At 34.6% G+C, this 18,133-nt stretch overlaps 1 protein-coding gene across 5 annotated transcripts in view; it reads left to right on the forward strand.

The window, feature by feature from the left end:
- Positions 1–1,233: 1,233 nt before the first annotated feature.
- The window catches only part of LOC142345599 (uncharacterized), a 306,540-nt gene continuing 289,640 nt past the window's right edge, over positions 1,234–18,133 (forward strand). Inside the window, exons 1-2 of one of the 5 annotated variants that reach the window (XM_075397728.1) lie at positions 1,234–1,525; positions 2,088–2,239. In XM_075397728.1, coding sequence (XP_075253843.1) covers positions 2,164–2,239 — 76 coding nt within the window. In that variant the 5' untranslated portion in view covers positions 1,234–1,525; positions 2,088–2,163. Of the gene's footprint in view, positions 1,526–2,026; positions 2,240–18,133 lie in introns of those variants that run through there. The other 4 variants (XM_075397730.1, XM_075397731.1, XM_075397732.1 and 1 more) reach the window with 4 other exon arrangements.

The raw sequence follows: 18,133 nt of genomic DNA on the forward strand, positions 1-18,133 counted from the left end.
TTGACAAATTATTAGCTGATAATCTGTGATTTCAAACGAAGATCCCTGGCAGAAATTTGAAAGCCGCAGTTTAAAAATTGCAAGGAGATGTATATCAGATCCAAAACTGTTCAGAAGTGATGAATATATGTTATTTGCGTTATAAACTACCGATTTTCGGAGTAACGGAGGGTCGGGATAAAAGATAGATCAAATTTTTTTCAAATTGTTGATCATTGCTGTGAGGTGTTATGTGCCTTATTAGAAGAGTGCTTGGGTTTAAACATACGAGCGAAGCATTTGAACATTTAAAAGCACAAAAACTCTAAATCAGATTTTTATACGAGTATATATATATATAGTTTGGGTGTTTATGTATATATATTTAAATATATGTATATATATATATATATATATATATATATATATATATATATATTTATGTTTTTATATATATATATATATATACACACACACACATATATATATATATATATATATATATATATATATATATATATATATATATATATATATGTTTTCTCAACCCGCTTATTAATTGACAAAAATTGTTATTAATTGATTGTGAAAACGTTTGATTTGCATAAACTTACAAAGCAAGGACGGATGACTTGAGTTCTAGAACAAAAGTTTAGCTTTTTTAAAGGAGCAATTCGTCAGTTTTTCGAAATTTTTTGCTTTAGTTTTAATTTTTTACGTACAAAAGCATGATAGATGCAGCATCAAAAGATTAACTAGCTGTTTAGTTAACTATATTAACTAATATTACATTAATCGGCTTCTTGATTCTAACTAAATACAGTCACAACGTGAAAACTGCTGACAATTGTTTACCTGACGTCACAAAATTTATCTTTAATCTAGTTTAGTTTTCATTACAACTAAACTTTTATCAGCAAAATTTGCTATTCAAACGTCTGTCCGGAATAAGTTTATGCTTGGTGAATTAAAGCGACTAAAGCGATAGTAAAAGAAATTAAATGAAGTTAAGTTGACTTCAATTGTTATTTTCAAGCTTTCGTAAGCCGATTATGAAAAAATTAACTGTCGTAAAAATGACTTGTCATTGTTAATATGTGTTGTTAGAAAGAATTTTCAAAGCTCCTTTGAACAAATATATAAAGATATAAATGCTACTTCTAGTTTATAAACACAGCGAAAAAGTTATTCGAACAAAAAATTATATATGCTAAGCCAATTTTTGAACTTTTAATCTGCTTACAGAATGTTAAGATATAATCTGGCATTTGTTAAGCGTTTTCTGTTTTTGAGTTGAAAAACTTCGTTAAGCCAAAACAGTTTTTAAAACTGTTGTCCAATATTTACGTTTATTTTGTTCAAAATTTTGCTTACATTCTAATAGAAGGTTATTAATGGTTTCGCACTAGTCGGTTATATTCACTTGCATTCAATTTCTTGGTGACAAATTATTCAAAAAATAAATAAATAACTATCCGATAACTATCGTATTTTCCAAAAATGTCTATAACTGTTTTATTTTAAAGAGCTTGTTTTATTATAACGCGTTTACTGCCTCACATTAATTTGAAACAAAATTGAAATATAGGGCTAAACTTTCGAAACAAATTTTTCAAAATGCTATTTTTCCCAATAACTTGCAAAAGCAAATTTAGTAAATACGGCCCTGGGCGAGACAGATTGACTATCTAGCAAGATCCTGCGAGATTCTCGCAAAAGATGCTATCTTCTAAGATTCTGTAAGAAAATCTTGCAAGATGATGCATTATTTTGCAAGATTTTGGCAAAATCTTACAAGTTAATCATCGCTAATTTATTTAACTAGGGCGAGTAATTTTCCGGGTGTATTTACCCTAAGACCGATGCCAGTCGTCTTGTTGGATGATTTAATGGTGATAAGAACAAAACTGTGAATAAGTTTTTTGACAAGAAGAGACAATTAAAACGTCTAACATTTTATAAAATGCTCCAAAATAGACATCTAAAATAAATTTAGTTTTGCAAAATTTGTCACATTAGTGTTCAAAATACTTTAGTAATATTTCAGCAAAATAGAAAACATTGCTTTTTTGAAAACTTTTGTTTCACAAAAATTCTGAGACAATTAGAGAAACGAGACAAAAAGCTGCAGTCCAGATATCAATCTGTATTTACGGTTCACCTGTTGATTGGAACTCGATCGGAATGACAACCCAATTTGGAGTTACTCATTTTGTGTCCCTTATTGTCATCCTTTTCCTCTGTCCAGTCGCCCAATCAAGTAAGTTCCCGGAAAAGTTTTTAGTACCTGTCATATGAAATTTTGACGGTCATGCGTTTAAAGACAACTTTCGTTTTTAGGAAGAAACTAATGAAATTGGGTTTTCAAATGTATATTATTTTATACTGAAAATTCTACGATATGTATCTTTGTATCACTTATAAATGTTGAAGTTATTGTTATTATAATTTTAAAAAGGAGGCTCGGTGATGTGCGTTCGCACATAATATTCCGGCAAAGCTCATCCACACTTTGAGCTTAATTGTCTACCAAATGAGGAACAGATGGATTAAACTCAAAAATTCACATATTGTTCGAAAATAACTGGTGTACTAACAAAAACAATGCTTTAAACTCAGACCACTAAATAAATACAACAATGTACTTATTAGAGGGCGCACGGGACCTGCCATTAAAAAGACAACTAGACAAGGCAAATAACAAAATCAAAGCAATATAAACAACAAGCATTAATCACTACTAAAAATGAATATATTGTTTTAAAAATAAAACTTAATAAGAAAATCCAGAAAGCATATGATTTTGTACTTTAATAGAGAAGATATAGAATCTGCCTTTAGTTAACACTAGGTAACAATAAGAAGGAAAGCGCCAAGTTAAAAAACAAGTTCCAATAATTCGAAAAGAATTGATTTGAATGAGAAGAAAAGCGTTAGCTATTGAATTTCTTCGTTTATACCTCAATAAGAAAACATTGAGATCTTTATTTATCCATAGAGAGTAGATAGTAGAGCATAATTTATTCACTGAAGACATTATATATCCTCCATTGCGCTTTTTCTACACCAACAGTTCCATTGGTTAGACTACTTAACAATTAGACAAAAAGAACAAAAAGGGGCGATTTTTAGAAAAATAGTTACAATTTTGAAAACAATTATTTTTAAACTCATTAGACGTCAACTCATCAGACTTCAATTAATTAGAAACTCATCTGAAAACGACCAGACGTTCATTTAAGTCATCCAAAAATCCACCTTAAACTTCCGTAGCATAGGAAGCCATTGAGGTCTGTATTTAATCATAAAAAGTCATAGGACAAAAACGACAAATACGCAAAAAATAAGCAATTCGTTTCTATTTTCCGAGAAAACAGTTTTGAAAACGTGCAGAGCATAATCTATTCACTAAAAACATTAAATATGTTGAATTCAGTTTTTTCAACGCCAGGAATGTGATACATCGTATGCCATTCATACACCATACTACTTAACAATTAAACAAAAAGAACAACAGGGGAAAAGTTACAAAAAAGTTTAAATTTTCGAAAACATTTAGTTTTAAACTCATGAAAACCATGAACTATCAACCTAAATCGTCCAGTATTCTACTTAAAAGTCATGAAAATTTATGAAAACTCTTCCAGTATTCAGAATACGTCATAAGTCTACAAAAAATGGCAAATTCAGACAAAAACCAGAAACTGAATTGTTTCGACACAACGATATCGAACCTGTTAACACTAAATCTTTTTCTTTGTAAACAAAAGATATATAAAAAAGCGCTGTTTTTCAAACACAAATACTTTCGGTCGTGACTTTTCGCTAATAAGATTGGCCAAAGAAAGCCACTTTGATTTGGTATTAGAGAAAATATGTCATACGTCTGTAAAAATTCCTGAAAATACCGACAAAAACAAAAATTCCAATTTTTTTTCCAAGAAAACTGTGTCGAAGCCATTAAAACCGTAATCTGTTCATTAAAATATTAATTTTTTAATGGTGACTTCTTGAAAAACCATATAAGGCCTGCTATTAAAGTGAATAGTTTAAAAAAATACCACAAAAAAGATCCAAATATCAAAGAAAAAACCTAATAAAACTTGTAGTATCAATGCCAAAAAACCTGCTGACACTGCGCTATAAGTTGGTTAAGAAACATAAGTTAAAAAAGAGAAAAAGCTCAAGAAGAGGTTTTTTCAAACAAAAACGAATGATTTTAGCAGCCTTGGGATTTCAAGTGAAACATACTAGATAGATTATGTTATAACTCTAAAAAGAACTATAGAATACCATTATTACAGAGGGAGCTAGAACAACTTAGCCAACTTTTTTACGCAGAAACTGTGTTAAAGCCCTAGAAACCATAAGACGATTTTAACTGAACCCGTAAAATGCGTGTTTTGGGTCACCTAAATGGCAAACAATGAAATTTATTAATAATTGAGCGTTCATTTGAAATATTTCTGGTCCGCAATTAACATAAAATGACAAAAAAGTTCTAAAAAAACCTTTAAAAAAGACAGTGCTTGAAAACAATCCGTACAATATTTGGATTGTAAGAATCCTCGATTAGCCCAAAACCCGCCATGCTAATGCCGCCCCTATATTTTCAAATACGTAATTTATCCCAGTTTTTATGACGTGAATAGTTTGACAAATAATATTCAAAATTGAAAGATGCATTTTGCTTAATTATTATGTTAAATTAGCAAAAAATTTTTAATTCTAGAAAACCCTCCGAGGAAATGGAATTAGACATAAATTTCTTAGGAGTTTCCTCCGATTGCGAAAGCAGTTTTTATTTCTATACTTACGTCAATATAAAATAAAGTGGGCTAGAGTTGCAAATTTTTAGCTAAATTTTTCGTCGAAAAGTTTGATCAGATTGTATAAACTTCCTTTTTATTTAAAAAGACTCTGACCAATTACATTATTCTTAACTTTTTTTACTCGTTGTTAGCAGAATTGACGAATTTTTTTTTGTAAAAACCCGGAAATGTGAACAGAAACAACAGAATTAAATGAAATGTTCACAAAAATTTAAGCCTCGATAACTCCTCAAAAAATACGAAATTCGAAAAAAAAATCTTTTTTTTTACCAAATTCTACACTGGACGAGTTTTTCATTGATACCATGTCACCCCTTATTTCGTCCCTCATAGTTACGTGATGATATTCCTTAAAAAATCCATAATTAAGTGCTTTATAATAATTAATATTCATTTAGTTGCAAGGCCATAAATAGCCAATATTTCCATCTAGGCCGGTAACCCCTAATTTGTTTATGTTTATGAAAAACAACCGCAGATTGACAGTTTACTGATAAACATATCAAGTGCCTAAAAGCCTCAATATTTACTTTTTTGAATTTCTTGAAGATAAATTCGCATAATTAGTAAATAACTTCATGATAGATTATGTACTTGGTGAAGTAATTATTCTGATAAAGTAGGTGCTAATACGGAACTTGTATTTGTACTTAACAAACATCAAGAGAAGTACAAAAGCCGGAAATTGCCTAACTTGAAGATCAGTAAATATTTGCGAAGGACCAATACAACTCAAGGCAAAGCCGTGCGGAAATGACGATCACCAGAACACCGGAGAAATAGCTTGACTATCAGTTGCTAATAAAACTCAGCAAAATCTTAAACTTCTTATTCTTTCATTGAAACTTTGTCTTTATTTTCTGATATAATAATTAAATATTGAACTGGAAATTCTTCTTAAAAAATAATAAGTTAGAACAGCCTTCTTTAGCGCTATAGTGTGGCTTAATAAAGCTCTAAAACATAAGGCAAACTAGTGGATATATCGCGCATCCGAACCGCTCAATAAAAGGCTATTACTAGCTAAGTTCATTCAAAATATATCCGCTAAAAACCGCACTGTGAAATATCAAAATAAGTCCTCGTAAAATGACAATTAATCACATTATTTTGTGCTAATATTAACCTCAGAAAACACAATGAGGGACATCCTAAGATCAGTGCGTAACTTGGTGACAGGAGTTACTAAATGTTTCCCAGTTTAACGGACCGAAATTCCGAATAATTCTTTGATTAATTTGACATTTTCTTCTTTCTTTTGACATATTTGTTATTTTCTTTCACTTCCTTACCTCAAGAACCTTCAACCAGCATCCAGCACTTCCTTTCCGAGCAAGATAATGCACAAAGTAGTAACAAAGGAAAGAGTGGGTGGAAAATGTGTTTGTGTCTCTGTCGACTAATTGCAACAACAATTCAAAAGCGCTTGAGTGGACAATAACTGAAACAAACTCAACCACAGCCGCCATAACGGACAAAAACAACCCAGGGTATTTGCAAACGAGGATATTGTGAGTAAATGAATTTGTAAAGTTAATCTTGGTGCTTTATTTATGTCAATTTATTAAGAACAAATTCTCCCCGCTATTAATAATTGTCGCGCTTCCCCCAATTTTGTTGAACATATTGAAGGAAACAATATTAATTACACCCACAACAGCAGTAAAACACAAGCTCAGATAGTAAGCGCTTTTTCCTCTTCAGCTTATAAGTCCATTGTAATTTATCTGCTAGGTAAAGATGATAAACGTGTTGCAATTTATTGGACAGCAAAAAGTCTAAATCAAAAAGTTCGCAAATTTGGCCTTATTCGTAACAAACTTCAATTTGATAGAGACATTAACCTTGACAACATCATAACTGATTACCAGATAACACAGAATAAGCTAAATTACTGAAACCATTACTTAAATATTAAATAAAAGAGAGCAAAATCTACATTTAAACAAAACAATAAAACCATTAAATTTAATTTCCCCACCCAGCTCCGGAAGTTAATGAAACAAACAGTGACTTCGGTTATTGTTCTGTTGCCTATCTGAGTGCAGCTTCCACAAGGCCTGTGCGGTCGTGGTCCCCACGAATTTTCCTTGACTAAGGGGCACTCTTTAGAGGTGAGACTTCGGCGGCCCATACGGCTTCAACGATATAAGTCTGACGATTCGACCGGAGCTTTAAGTATAGGTTCATAAGCAGCCCATCTTTATTATTTCCTGAACGAATGGTTTCAGTAGTTTCTTTTATGATATTCTTGTGCTATTCATTTAACTGTTTTTTTCTCTTAAAACCCCTTAATCTCTCCATTAAGTTAAGTTAAGTGTGCTATTTAATACTTTAGATAACACACGCGCAAATCAACATCACACCCTTCTCTGGATCAGAAACGGAGAATTTCAACGCCTTTGAACAGTTAATAACAGGTGCAATCGGAGTCGCAGCAATCGCAGCCGCGCAACAAGCGAATTTTTTGCAGTTACATTTAAAAGGAGATGCTCTAAGATAATTTCTAACCCTACCAGAGGCTACCAGATTAGTTTTTGAGGATAGCATAACAGCGCTAAGAAATAGATTCACACAAGACGACTTGAGAGAGATCAGAATAATAAAGTTGGAGAACCAAAAGTTTAATCCAAAAATAGACACAGTGAAAAATTTCTTAGTAAAGTTAAGAACAGAGGCAAATAAAGCATATCCACCACCTGAAATAGTAGTAGCGCCAGCAGGAGCAGGTGATTCTGAAGCCCGAAGATTCAAAAGAGAGACGGCAGCAAGAGATTCTGCCCTTCAGATGTCAGAAAATCGAAAAAACGAACAAATAAAGCGCTTCTTCATTAATTCTATGCCGAACTGGCTTAAACCTAAGTTGTTAGAAAGACCAGATACTGATACAATTGAACAATTATGCACCTTAGCTAGCCAACAAATTGCAATTAGAGAGATGTGTAACAGAGAAGAGTACTTTGACGATGGATTTAGTGAAATTACTGAATCAATTACTGATAAAATGTTGAAAGCAATAACTGTTATCTCTAACAATCAGAAAGAACATGAACAAAAACTTAAGCAGAGGACAGCACCTAAAATTGCGCCATCAGAACAAGGCCCAGCAATTATCTTCAAACCACAATACCCGCAACATGTCTACAAACAAAGTTATAGACAAAATTTGCGCCCGCAATATCAGAACTATCGACCAAATTACCGTCAATATCAGCCCAATTATCGTCAATTTCAGCAAAACTATTGGCCCCAGCAACAGTATGCCCATTGTGCTAATAATTACCGAGAGTTTCGACCGCAATTTAAGGCCCCTAGAACTTTTTATCATAATGAACAGTCGCAAACTCGGAATTATTGGACTGAACCTTCAGATAGCCCTCCATTTGTTCACCCAGCTTATGTTAATAGACCTATTTACCGGTTTCCAACAGAAAATACGCCTCAAAAACTTCTTACACAGGGAATAGCTTATGATAGCCCAGCACAAGACCGATAAGGTATGCAAAAAGCAAAAGAAATTAGTCGTGCTGGTGTACTTCAAAATAGAAATATGACAGGTATGAATTTTCCATTTAATCAACAAAAAACTAATAAAGCCACCCAACTTTAAAAAACAAAATAAAAATTTAAAAAACTCAGTTAATTATTATAACAGAAGCACGTCTAGTCCTAGTTTAGATAAAGTAATAGAACCAGTTTATAATAAAAGTAACAAAAAGCGTAGAAAACGCAAAAGAAATAGTAATAAAAATAAAGTGAATAAATATGTGCAACTCTCAACACAAGTACCTCAACCCACACTAAAGCCAGTAGCACATGTTCAACAATTAATTAGCATTGTCCCACTTTTAGACAGAACATTATCCTATGTTACAGTTAAATTTAATGGAGAATTAGAAAGACGCGCACTAATTGATACAGGTGCATTTGCAAACGTGATAAGCCGCGAGTTTTACAAGGAACCTAATAATACAAATATCAATTCAATAACAGAAATAGAAAAGCCAGATCTAGATAAAGTTAAAATGGCAAACGGAAATATAGTTAAAATTGACAAAGCAATTAAAGTTACATTTAAATTGGGCACACAAACATTCACAGAAGGTTTCGTTGTTTTAATTGTCACAACTCCTGTAAAATTAGGCAACCCATTTTTTGTTAAACATAAAGTTAGCATCTGCCCAGGACAAAATTACATTAAATTCCCTGATCAAACTCTTCAAATAAATGAAATAAAGCCAGAAAAACAACCCAGAAGGGTAGTAAGGCGTAAAAAATTTGGAGTGTACACACAGAAAAAGCAAGAATTACAACCAAATGAACAATCAGTTTAAAAATGCAAGCTTTACGACAAACTAGAATCTTTCACTGATCTTTGTCGGGTAATAATTCCGAATGAAATCTTTGAAAAAGATAGCGAAGTAATATTAACGTCTTCATTAAGTAAAGTTGCTGAAAATAATCTTCTTTACATCTACGTCCTGAACTTTACTGAACACCCAGTCAATATAAATAAAGGTGAAGAAATAGCCAAATTCTAGTTCTTAACGTCCGATCAAGCTGAAAAGTTGTTAGAAGTAGACCCACAGTTAATAAATGTCGCAAAAATGAGTGAAAATTATTTAACAGAATTAAATCAACTAATTCAAGTCACAGATACTCCTAAAAGGAAAATCCAACCAACAAAACCAGCTCCAGAAAATGAAAAAACTGTGGCTCCCAACGCCTGAAACGTGCCCTGATCCGACGAATTTGTCGCCCTTGCAAAGAGAAATATTTGAGCAACTGCTAAATTTGCAAGAAATGGAGAAATTAGATCCAAAGGGTAACCATCAGGATAAAATCACCTTTTTGAGCAAGTTCACGTGAGAGAAATCGGCCCGTAACGATGAGCAAAAAGCAGTACTAGGTGAACTACTAGTTGAATTCAATGATATCTTTGCAAAACATAGATTTGACGTCGGATATAATACAGATTTAAAAATAAAGTTAACTCCAGAAAGAAGCATACCAATTTATGAACAAGGACCTCCAACGCCTGTCCATCTGAGAAATGAGTTGCAAGTAGAATTAGCACTAATGCATTACAATGGACTGATAACAACTTTGTCTCAATCAAGATATAGTAGTCCACTTTTCGCTCAACGGAAGAACTCAGGAAGACTTAGACTATTAATTGACTTGAGAAAAGTATATCATATGCTGAAAAACGATTATGTGAATACAAATTTCCCAATTTCGAACATGAGTGATGCAATAAACTACTTTGCCCGGAAAAAATTGTTTACGAAACTTGACTGTTCTCAAGCATACCACTGTGCGCAAATGGCAGACGATGTATCAGTGCAACTGCTAGCATTTAACTTTGCTTCGAGAACCTATGCTTATAAATGTCTTGCACAAGGATTAAAGAAGTCAGTAACCGGATTCAGCTCCTTTATTAGACATTACTTGGACCCATGCTTAGCCTCAGGAAACTGTACCCAGTTTATGGATGATATTGGAAATGCAGTAACAAATTTTGAACAATTGGTAACCTCTTTGCGAGAAATATTTATCTGTATACGTCAATCAGGACTGAAACTGTCGCCCGAAAAGTGTGAAATAGCAACAGATAAAATGAAATTCTCTGGAAATAACATCAGTGCTGAAGGAATATCACCAGAAAAGTCGAAAATAACTAAATTCCTTGATAAATTTAAAATGCCGAAAACAACAAAGCAAGTAAAACGACTAATCGGCTTCATGCAATTCTTCCGCAATTACATCCCTAACCTAGGTGAAAAACTAATGTCATTTTACAAGCTCCTGAAGAAGGATGCAGTAATAGAAACCACAGAAGATCATGTAAAATAATTAGAAGTAATAAAGAACGATTTAATGGAAGCAACAAATGTAATTTTGCGATTGCCAAAACCAGGCTTACAGTATGTAATTCTTTGTGACGCTAGTTACCACGGCGCAGGTTTTGTACTAATTGTGGAAGACTATGTAAATGAAACTGGAAAGAAAGAAAATAAAACATACGCTCTAGTATCGTCTGGATCGCATTTGTTTAATGCAACGCAATTAAAGTTCTCAATTTATTACAAAGAGTTCCTAGCTCTGTACTATGCAATGGATTAGTTTCCGCACTACATTTGGGGACCAAGTAAACAAATAATTATACTCACCGACAACAAAAGCCTTACACAATTCTTTCAGTCAAAAGAAATACCGCCGTCGCTTTGGAACTGTTTAGACAGAATACTTGCCTTTAACAAAGTAATTGCTCACATTCCTGGACGTGCTAATTACGCAGCAGATTTCCTCTCTCGAATGGAGAACGATAAAACAGCAACAATGTCTTTAAAGTTAACAGATAGAATTCCAGTTGAAGAATTAGAAAATGATACAGAAGCACAAAACCCTGATGTGGAATTAAATGTACTACTAGATGCTGAGATACCCAATGATGAAATAAACGTAGACGTGTTAGATGCTCTCAAAAAACTCGGATATTACAAGGATTACAAAAAACGGCAAAGTAATTTACCAATAACAGGAATTCAAGGGCTATTTAAACTTAAAAGAAAACAAGAAATAAATTCAATTGAGTATCCAATTCCTTAGATGAGTTCCCAGATCTTACAGACAACTTAATTAGCCTCATTTTAGCAGACGAGCAGCAAAAAGATACAGACATTAGAACAGTAATAAGCTTGATTCAACAAAACAATCAACAACCAGACTTAAAGTATGCTTCAACCAACTTAAAAAAGTATCACAAACATTTAAATAGATTAAATCTTGAAGGAAATGTCTTATACAGGAATTTTTATGATGATACTGGAAAAGTACTTCATAAATAATTCTGCGTACCTAAGCATTTGTTGAAAGAGACTATATATAGGCTCCATAATTCACAAATAGCAGGTCATTTAGGCATCAAAGCAACAATTCAGGAATTTAGAAAGCAATTCTATTACCCAGGTTTCACCGAACATTTCATTAGTTTCATCAAAAACTGCCTCACTTGTCTCCAATTAAACAGGGTTCCAAAAAACCATATCACACCTAAGTTGCAACCAGTCAGTTCACTACAAGCATACCCAGGAGATATGCTACAAATTGATTTAGTAGGCCCCCTAGTCATCGCAATATAAGTATATTTTGAGTGGAATAGACGTCTTCACAAAGTATTTATTTGCAGTCCCACTAACAAATGGATATGCTGACACAGTAGCCCAAGAATTAGTAAAGGGGTTTTTCAACATGGCTTCATTCCTCGAACGATACTTAGTGACTTAGGAACAAATTTTACTTCAGAAATAATGTCAGAATTAGCAAGTTTATTAAAAGTAAAGTTAAAACATGCCTCACTAAAGCACCCTCAGACCATTGGAGCAGTAGAACGATCTCACGGACCACTAAAACGAATTTTGAAGCTCAATACTGAAGAACAATGGAAAGATTGGCATCAATATGTTCCTCTGGCAACGTTCATTTATAATACTTCATATCATTCAGCAACAAATTGTTGTCCTTCAACTTTATTCCATGGCAGAGAACCAATAAAGCCCCTTGATATTAGATTCTCTAGAAAAGTAATGGATGCAGTAGCAGTAAATTCTGATTTTGTAAATGAACTGCATGATGCCATGATGCAAAAGTTCGGAGAAAACAAAAAAAAACTAACGACTGCTTACTTGATATACAAAAAGTATTATGACCAAAAAGCCTCAGCAAAACCCATTCCGGAGAAATCATTCTGTTTAGTTTTGAATCCTAAACTACTAGAACAGTCAACAGTAATAGCTTCCCAAGTTCAGAAATGGCTACCGCTATATAAAGTAGAAAAAGTCCTTACCGACTCTAATTATATTATTCGAAAAGTAAACACGAATTATACACAATGTGTTCATCGCATCAGATTGAAACCAATTAAGCCAAGTGAAAACCCTGAAGACTTTGAAGCCATTGATCCTGCAATTATTAAACCTGATCCGTCGAGAAGACAACACATGGAACCAGATTTATTTGATAAATATATTCCGGAACTTATAAACGAACAAGAAAAGGAGATAAAACAATCCACAAAAATGAAACAGGACCCAGTTAAAGTGACCATAAATGTTCCCCTAGGTGGACCATTAGCAGGATCAGCAGCAGCAGCACCTCCAGCAGCACCACTGGCCCCACCAGGGTAAGCAGCACAAGCAGTTAGACCACGAACAGCACCAGTACATCTTCCGGTGTTTGATTCTTCAAGTTCAGACGAAGCAATTCCTAATTTATTTGAAGAGAATAGTAGTTCAGACGAAAATCTAGCTGACTTGAACCTAGATGATGAACAAATAGCAGGAATACCGGTTGATCCACTAACTGCTGATGAAATTCGACAGCCAGAACCAGAAAATCGTGTTCCTCTAGAATCATCCTCATCAGATGATGAAATGTTCTTACCTTCCCAACAGTCCCAACCATCAATAGTACCATTAGATGTTGAGTCCCCCACAGAAACACCTGAAGAACAATTTGCATTAAATGATTGGAAATTAAGAGATCGACCTTATCACCCTAAACGACAACCAGAGAAAAGTGCTTTCAAATCACCTGATTATCAACAAAGGAAAAATGTACGTGGATTCAAAATGACTAGACAAATACGGTTGCATGATGAAGATAGATCAAACCCTTACCTAACCAACCAAGTCAGAAGATCAGGCAGTCCAATACCGAAAAATGCACATGCCAGATTGAAACAAGAAGAAAAACGTGAAGCAATAAAAGAATCAGCACAAGCATCAAAACACTCAAATACACCAACTAGAGAGACAAAATTAGATCAAGTTAGAGCTAGTATAGCAAAATAATCAGGGAAAAAGCCCAGAAGTTCAGCAAATAAACCAGTGACCAGATCTCAAACAAAAAACTCTTCACCAGGCTCTTCAAATCAAAACTTAAACCATTTTAGCCAAGAAATAAATGCAACATATCTAAGTTCACCAACAGATATCTTATACTCTCCACACTCTTTTGCACACTGTATATCAGCAGACCTTGCAATGGCAAAGGGAATAGCCAGACAAGTCAAAAGCTGGTACCCAGCAGCCCCAAGTGCAATCAGACTTAGATATCCACCAGATATTTGCTCAGTTTTAATCTACTTTGACCCCATTTTCGAACGTTATATCTTCAATTTAGTCACCAAATTTAGGTACTACCACAAACCCACATACGAATCTGTATTAGCAAGTCTCTATGAACTGAGAGAAATATTAATAGATGCAGGAATTTCACACTTAAGTCTTCCTAAACTCGCCAGTGGCTATGATAAATTAGATTTTAACATCATGTTTGAGCTTATATGTCAAGTCTTCGACCCTCTACCCATAACCATCTACATCCACCAGCATGTACAGACCCATTACAGTCCAGCAGTACCCTCTATTTGCCCCAAAAGCCCAACAAGCCTGAGCAACTTAGCCCTAATCTCAAAAATCGCCCAAAATTCGAAAAAATTCGACCTCAAATCCAGGTTATTTTGATATATCTCAAGAACTACCTGTCCAAACCTGGATTAACCTACTGTTCTGAAAAGCCCTTATCCAGTAGAAGCGACACCAGCTATAATTAACACCTGTCGACCCGTTCTAGGTACCAAAAACTTAGCCTAAAATTGACCCTTCCAAAAATCCTAGGCTCACTTCAGAAAAACAGTCATAAACTTTTCAAAAATGCTCCGATAATCTCAAACGTTTGAGCTGCAGCATTTTTCAAGACTAGAAACCGACATGCAAATTTTGAAGCGATTTGAAGAACTTTAAAAATCGAGTGACGCTGGAGCTCCCGAATTTTGACACTTTTCGAATCCGCACAAATTCAATCATAACTCCTACAAAAAACCTCCAATTGACCTATTTTATAGCCCTAGACCATCCTACTGCTCACGTCCCAGTACCCAAACATCCCGTCAAACATCAATAAAAGTTGAGTTATGACAAAAATACCGAACCCTACCAAAGTGGTTAAAATTGATTAAAATGTAGTGTAAATTATACCCAATAAATTACCCAAATACTGTCCCAAATGCCTCTAGCAGCCACTACTAGCTGCCACCCGCATGATGCAATCTCAAACAACCATAAAAATCCAATATTTCCAAGGGTATGTTGAAAAATGGCAAAAAAAACAAAAAATGCGCTTCAGCTTCAATCCACCGCTTCAAATATTTTGTTGTTTTATTTCCCACCTGACCCAATTAAAGCCACCTATACCCCCTACAACCCTAGTGCAACCCCCTACTAGCCTTGTAGTACAATAAAAACCAGTCCCAGCTCATCCTAGTATCAACCATGAAGACTTAAACCCAAATAAACTCTGAAATTGTCACAATTTTGTCAGATTATTGCCACAATTATTTGCCACTCAAGTCAAAATTATTAACTTCTGACAGCAATTAACTGCACTATCAGCACTACCACACCCATATCTCTCAGAATATGCACTCCCAGCCCCCTAGTGCCAATACAAGCTGAGAAAAGACTGCCAAAGTAACAAAAATCACAAAAAATCGAGAGTAATTTCTGAAAAAAGTGACCAAAAAATCATCTTAATACCCAAATATGCCCCAAATTATTGTTAATTCAGTTAGCCATACTCATGAGCAGTCTAACCATAGCAATATCATTCATTTTGAACAAGTTTTTTATAGCCTCATAGCCAATAACCTATCCCTTATCTGAGCCTTTTCAAAAAACCCAGGGTCACTGCAGCAAAAATGTTATAACTCGTGAAAAAATAGTTGAAACTGTCCAAATTTGTGCGCGGATTTTTTGAGCCGATAAAGCGATTCACCAATTTTAAGCTCAATCGAAGCATTTTAAAAATTGAGTGACGCTGGGGCCCTCAATTTTGGAGACTTTTAGAAAATTTACGAACATGTTCATAAAATCCAAAATAATGATTGAAAACCCAATATTATTAGCTTAAAACATTTGAATGCTCAAGTTCTACACGCCCATAATAAAAATATTGAAAATTGTTAAGTAAAATGTTGAAAAACAGCAAAAAACTGAAGCCTACTAAACTCTTCTCATATTAGTCAAAGTAGAGCCAGAAAAATAGTATCAAATAGCCGATTTATGAGCCCAAATCCAATATTCAGTCTCCCTAGTAGTTGTCTCAGACTAATAAACCAATACAATTGCACAGAAATTTATAAATGCCGACAAAAGTAAAAAAGAATTGAAAATTGCACATATTTGATCAAATTTAGTCCAAATTTAAATGTGAAAAACTCAACACAATGACCTCAAACCATGCATCAAACTGGACCAATAGCTGCCACCAACAAAGTACTCACGAGTATGACACTCAGTTACCGTCAAAAATCAATCATCTCCAACCTATGTCAACTTATGCACCAAACATGACGCACCTCACGTAAATATCTAGTAAACTTCACAGAAAAACAGGCACAAAACTCAAGTTAAACACTTCCAAAGCTACCAAAATGCTACCCCTGATAGCCACAGATATCAGTACTAACAGTTAGCACCCGATTTAGGTCACTAGAGCATCACCAGACCGACACATGTCTTAAATAAGCTCGAATAGTGGAAAAATCATGACTGAAAATTAGCAATTTGGACCTAAAAATCAAGGTTCTGACCCGATAAATAGCCTCAAAACCTATAATTCAGTAAAATACATTAGTGTCAAGCATAGACAGTACCATTTTAACCATTCAATACCGATAATGTATGAACAGTAACGACTTATTCAGACCAAAATTTGATGATTCAAAATTAGCCAGGTTCAGATCACAAAAACAGTCATAGCTTTGCAAAAAATGCTCAAATAGCGCCAAATTTTTGCGCTGCAACTTTTGTTGAGCCACTGAAGCGACCTGCCAATTTTAAGCCCGATTGAAGCAACTTAAAAATTGAGTGACGCTGGAGCCCTCGAAAATTCGCATTTTTCGTGCTCTCATCCATTAGTAGAAATGTTGACCAAAAAGTGCCCCAAAACCTGAATTTACAGCATAGTAGTTCCCCACCGATGTCTACCAAGTGGGCCAAGCCAAAAAATTTGCTCAAACTTCAATAAAAATTGAAAAATTCACATACATGTAACACCAGCCCTGATGTGGAAAAATGACCAAAATTACGAAAAAATTAGATGTGAAAATTAGTACCAAATACTCTTCCAAACCAGTTCAAACAACACACAAGCGCTGCTAACAACCAGGACAAGTACCTAGAAACCTTAGAACCAGTCTATAACCATTATTTCACAAGTAAAGTAAAGTTAATTCTCAAGAATGAAAAAAAGTCATTGTATCACCATACTTGCACTTTCACAAATATGACATTATAAATTCACACATCGCAATAAAATTGTTACCACATGCTCACACACACTACAGGTCTTAGTTCCAACGGAAAAAACCAATTATCAAGATTACAATAGACAAATAACAAGTAAAAACTCACCTATAAATGAAACTAATCTACATGATGAATACAATTGCACCGACACTAGTCAATTTTCATCGGCGCTATCCTCACCCACAGTACCACCACCACTAGTATTTTGACCGGTTTGACCCCTTTTCCTAGTAGAACGAGTCACGTACCGCTCAGCATCATCCAATCTGTTTAAATGCCATTAAAATGAACAAAATGTCTCAAACTTGCACAAAAATTTGATAATTTCTGCACAAAAACAATTAAATACTCATTTTGGAAATTCCACGATTGGCTCACAGTGGTACCGATATTCATTGTCGATGAATTTCCCGATGCACTGATCAGTACAGCAGGAGCGGTGGTCTTCGCATTGATAGAATGCCTGTAACATACCCAGAAGCCCCCCATTTCCTCATTATACTGCCAATAGATATTGTCGTTGCATCCGAGGAAATACGCCATACCGACAAACTAAACAGCAACACCCCCAATTATTTCTACCTACACATGCTCATACAGGAATTACCACGTATTGAATGAAACTTTACCCAGAACTCGGCCAACGACCCTTTGTCTTCACTCTCAGCAATCTCATACTCCGACACAAAGTACCCTAACTGGTCGTTCACAAGCTCAGAGAAACCAGGCGAACGCATCTTGGCCACAATAGCCAAGCCTAGAGCACGAACATTATGCTTGGGAACCTTCTTGTCTGCAATACATTGACTAAATGTGAATTAGAGTCCTAAACCTACTGAAAATTGCGATAAAATACAACAAATACCTGACTTCCGACCAGTTAATGTGTAGTAGAGAGCACTGAGAGCACACACACCACCAACGTCGGCCCTCACACCAGCCGCACCA

This window comes from Convolutriloba macropyga, chromosome 9 (assembly GCF_964194025.1).
Source record: "Convolutriloba macropyga chromosome 9, txConMacr16.3, whole genome shotgun sequence".
NCBI lineage: Eukaryota > Metazoa > Xenacoelomorpha > Acoela > Convolutidae > Convolutriloba > Convolutriloba macropyga.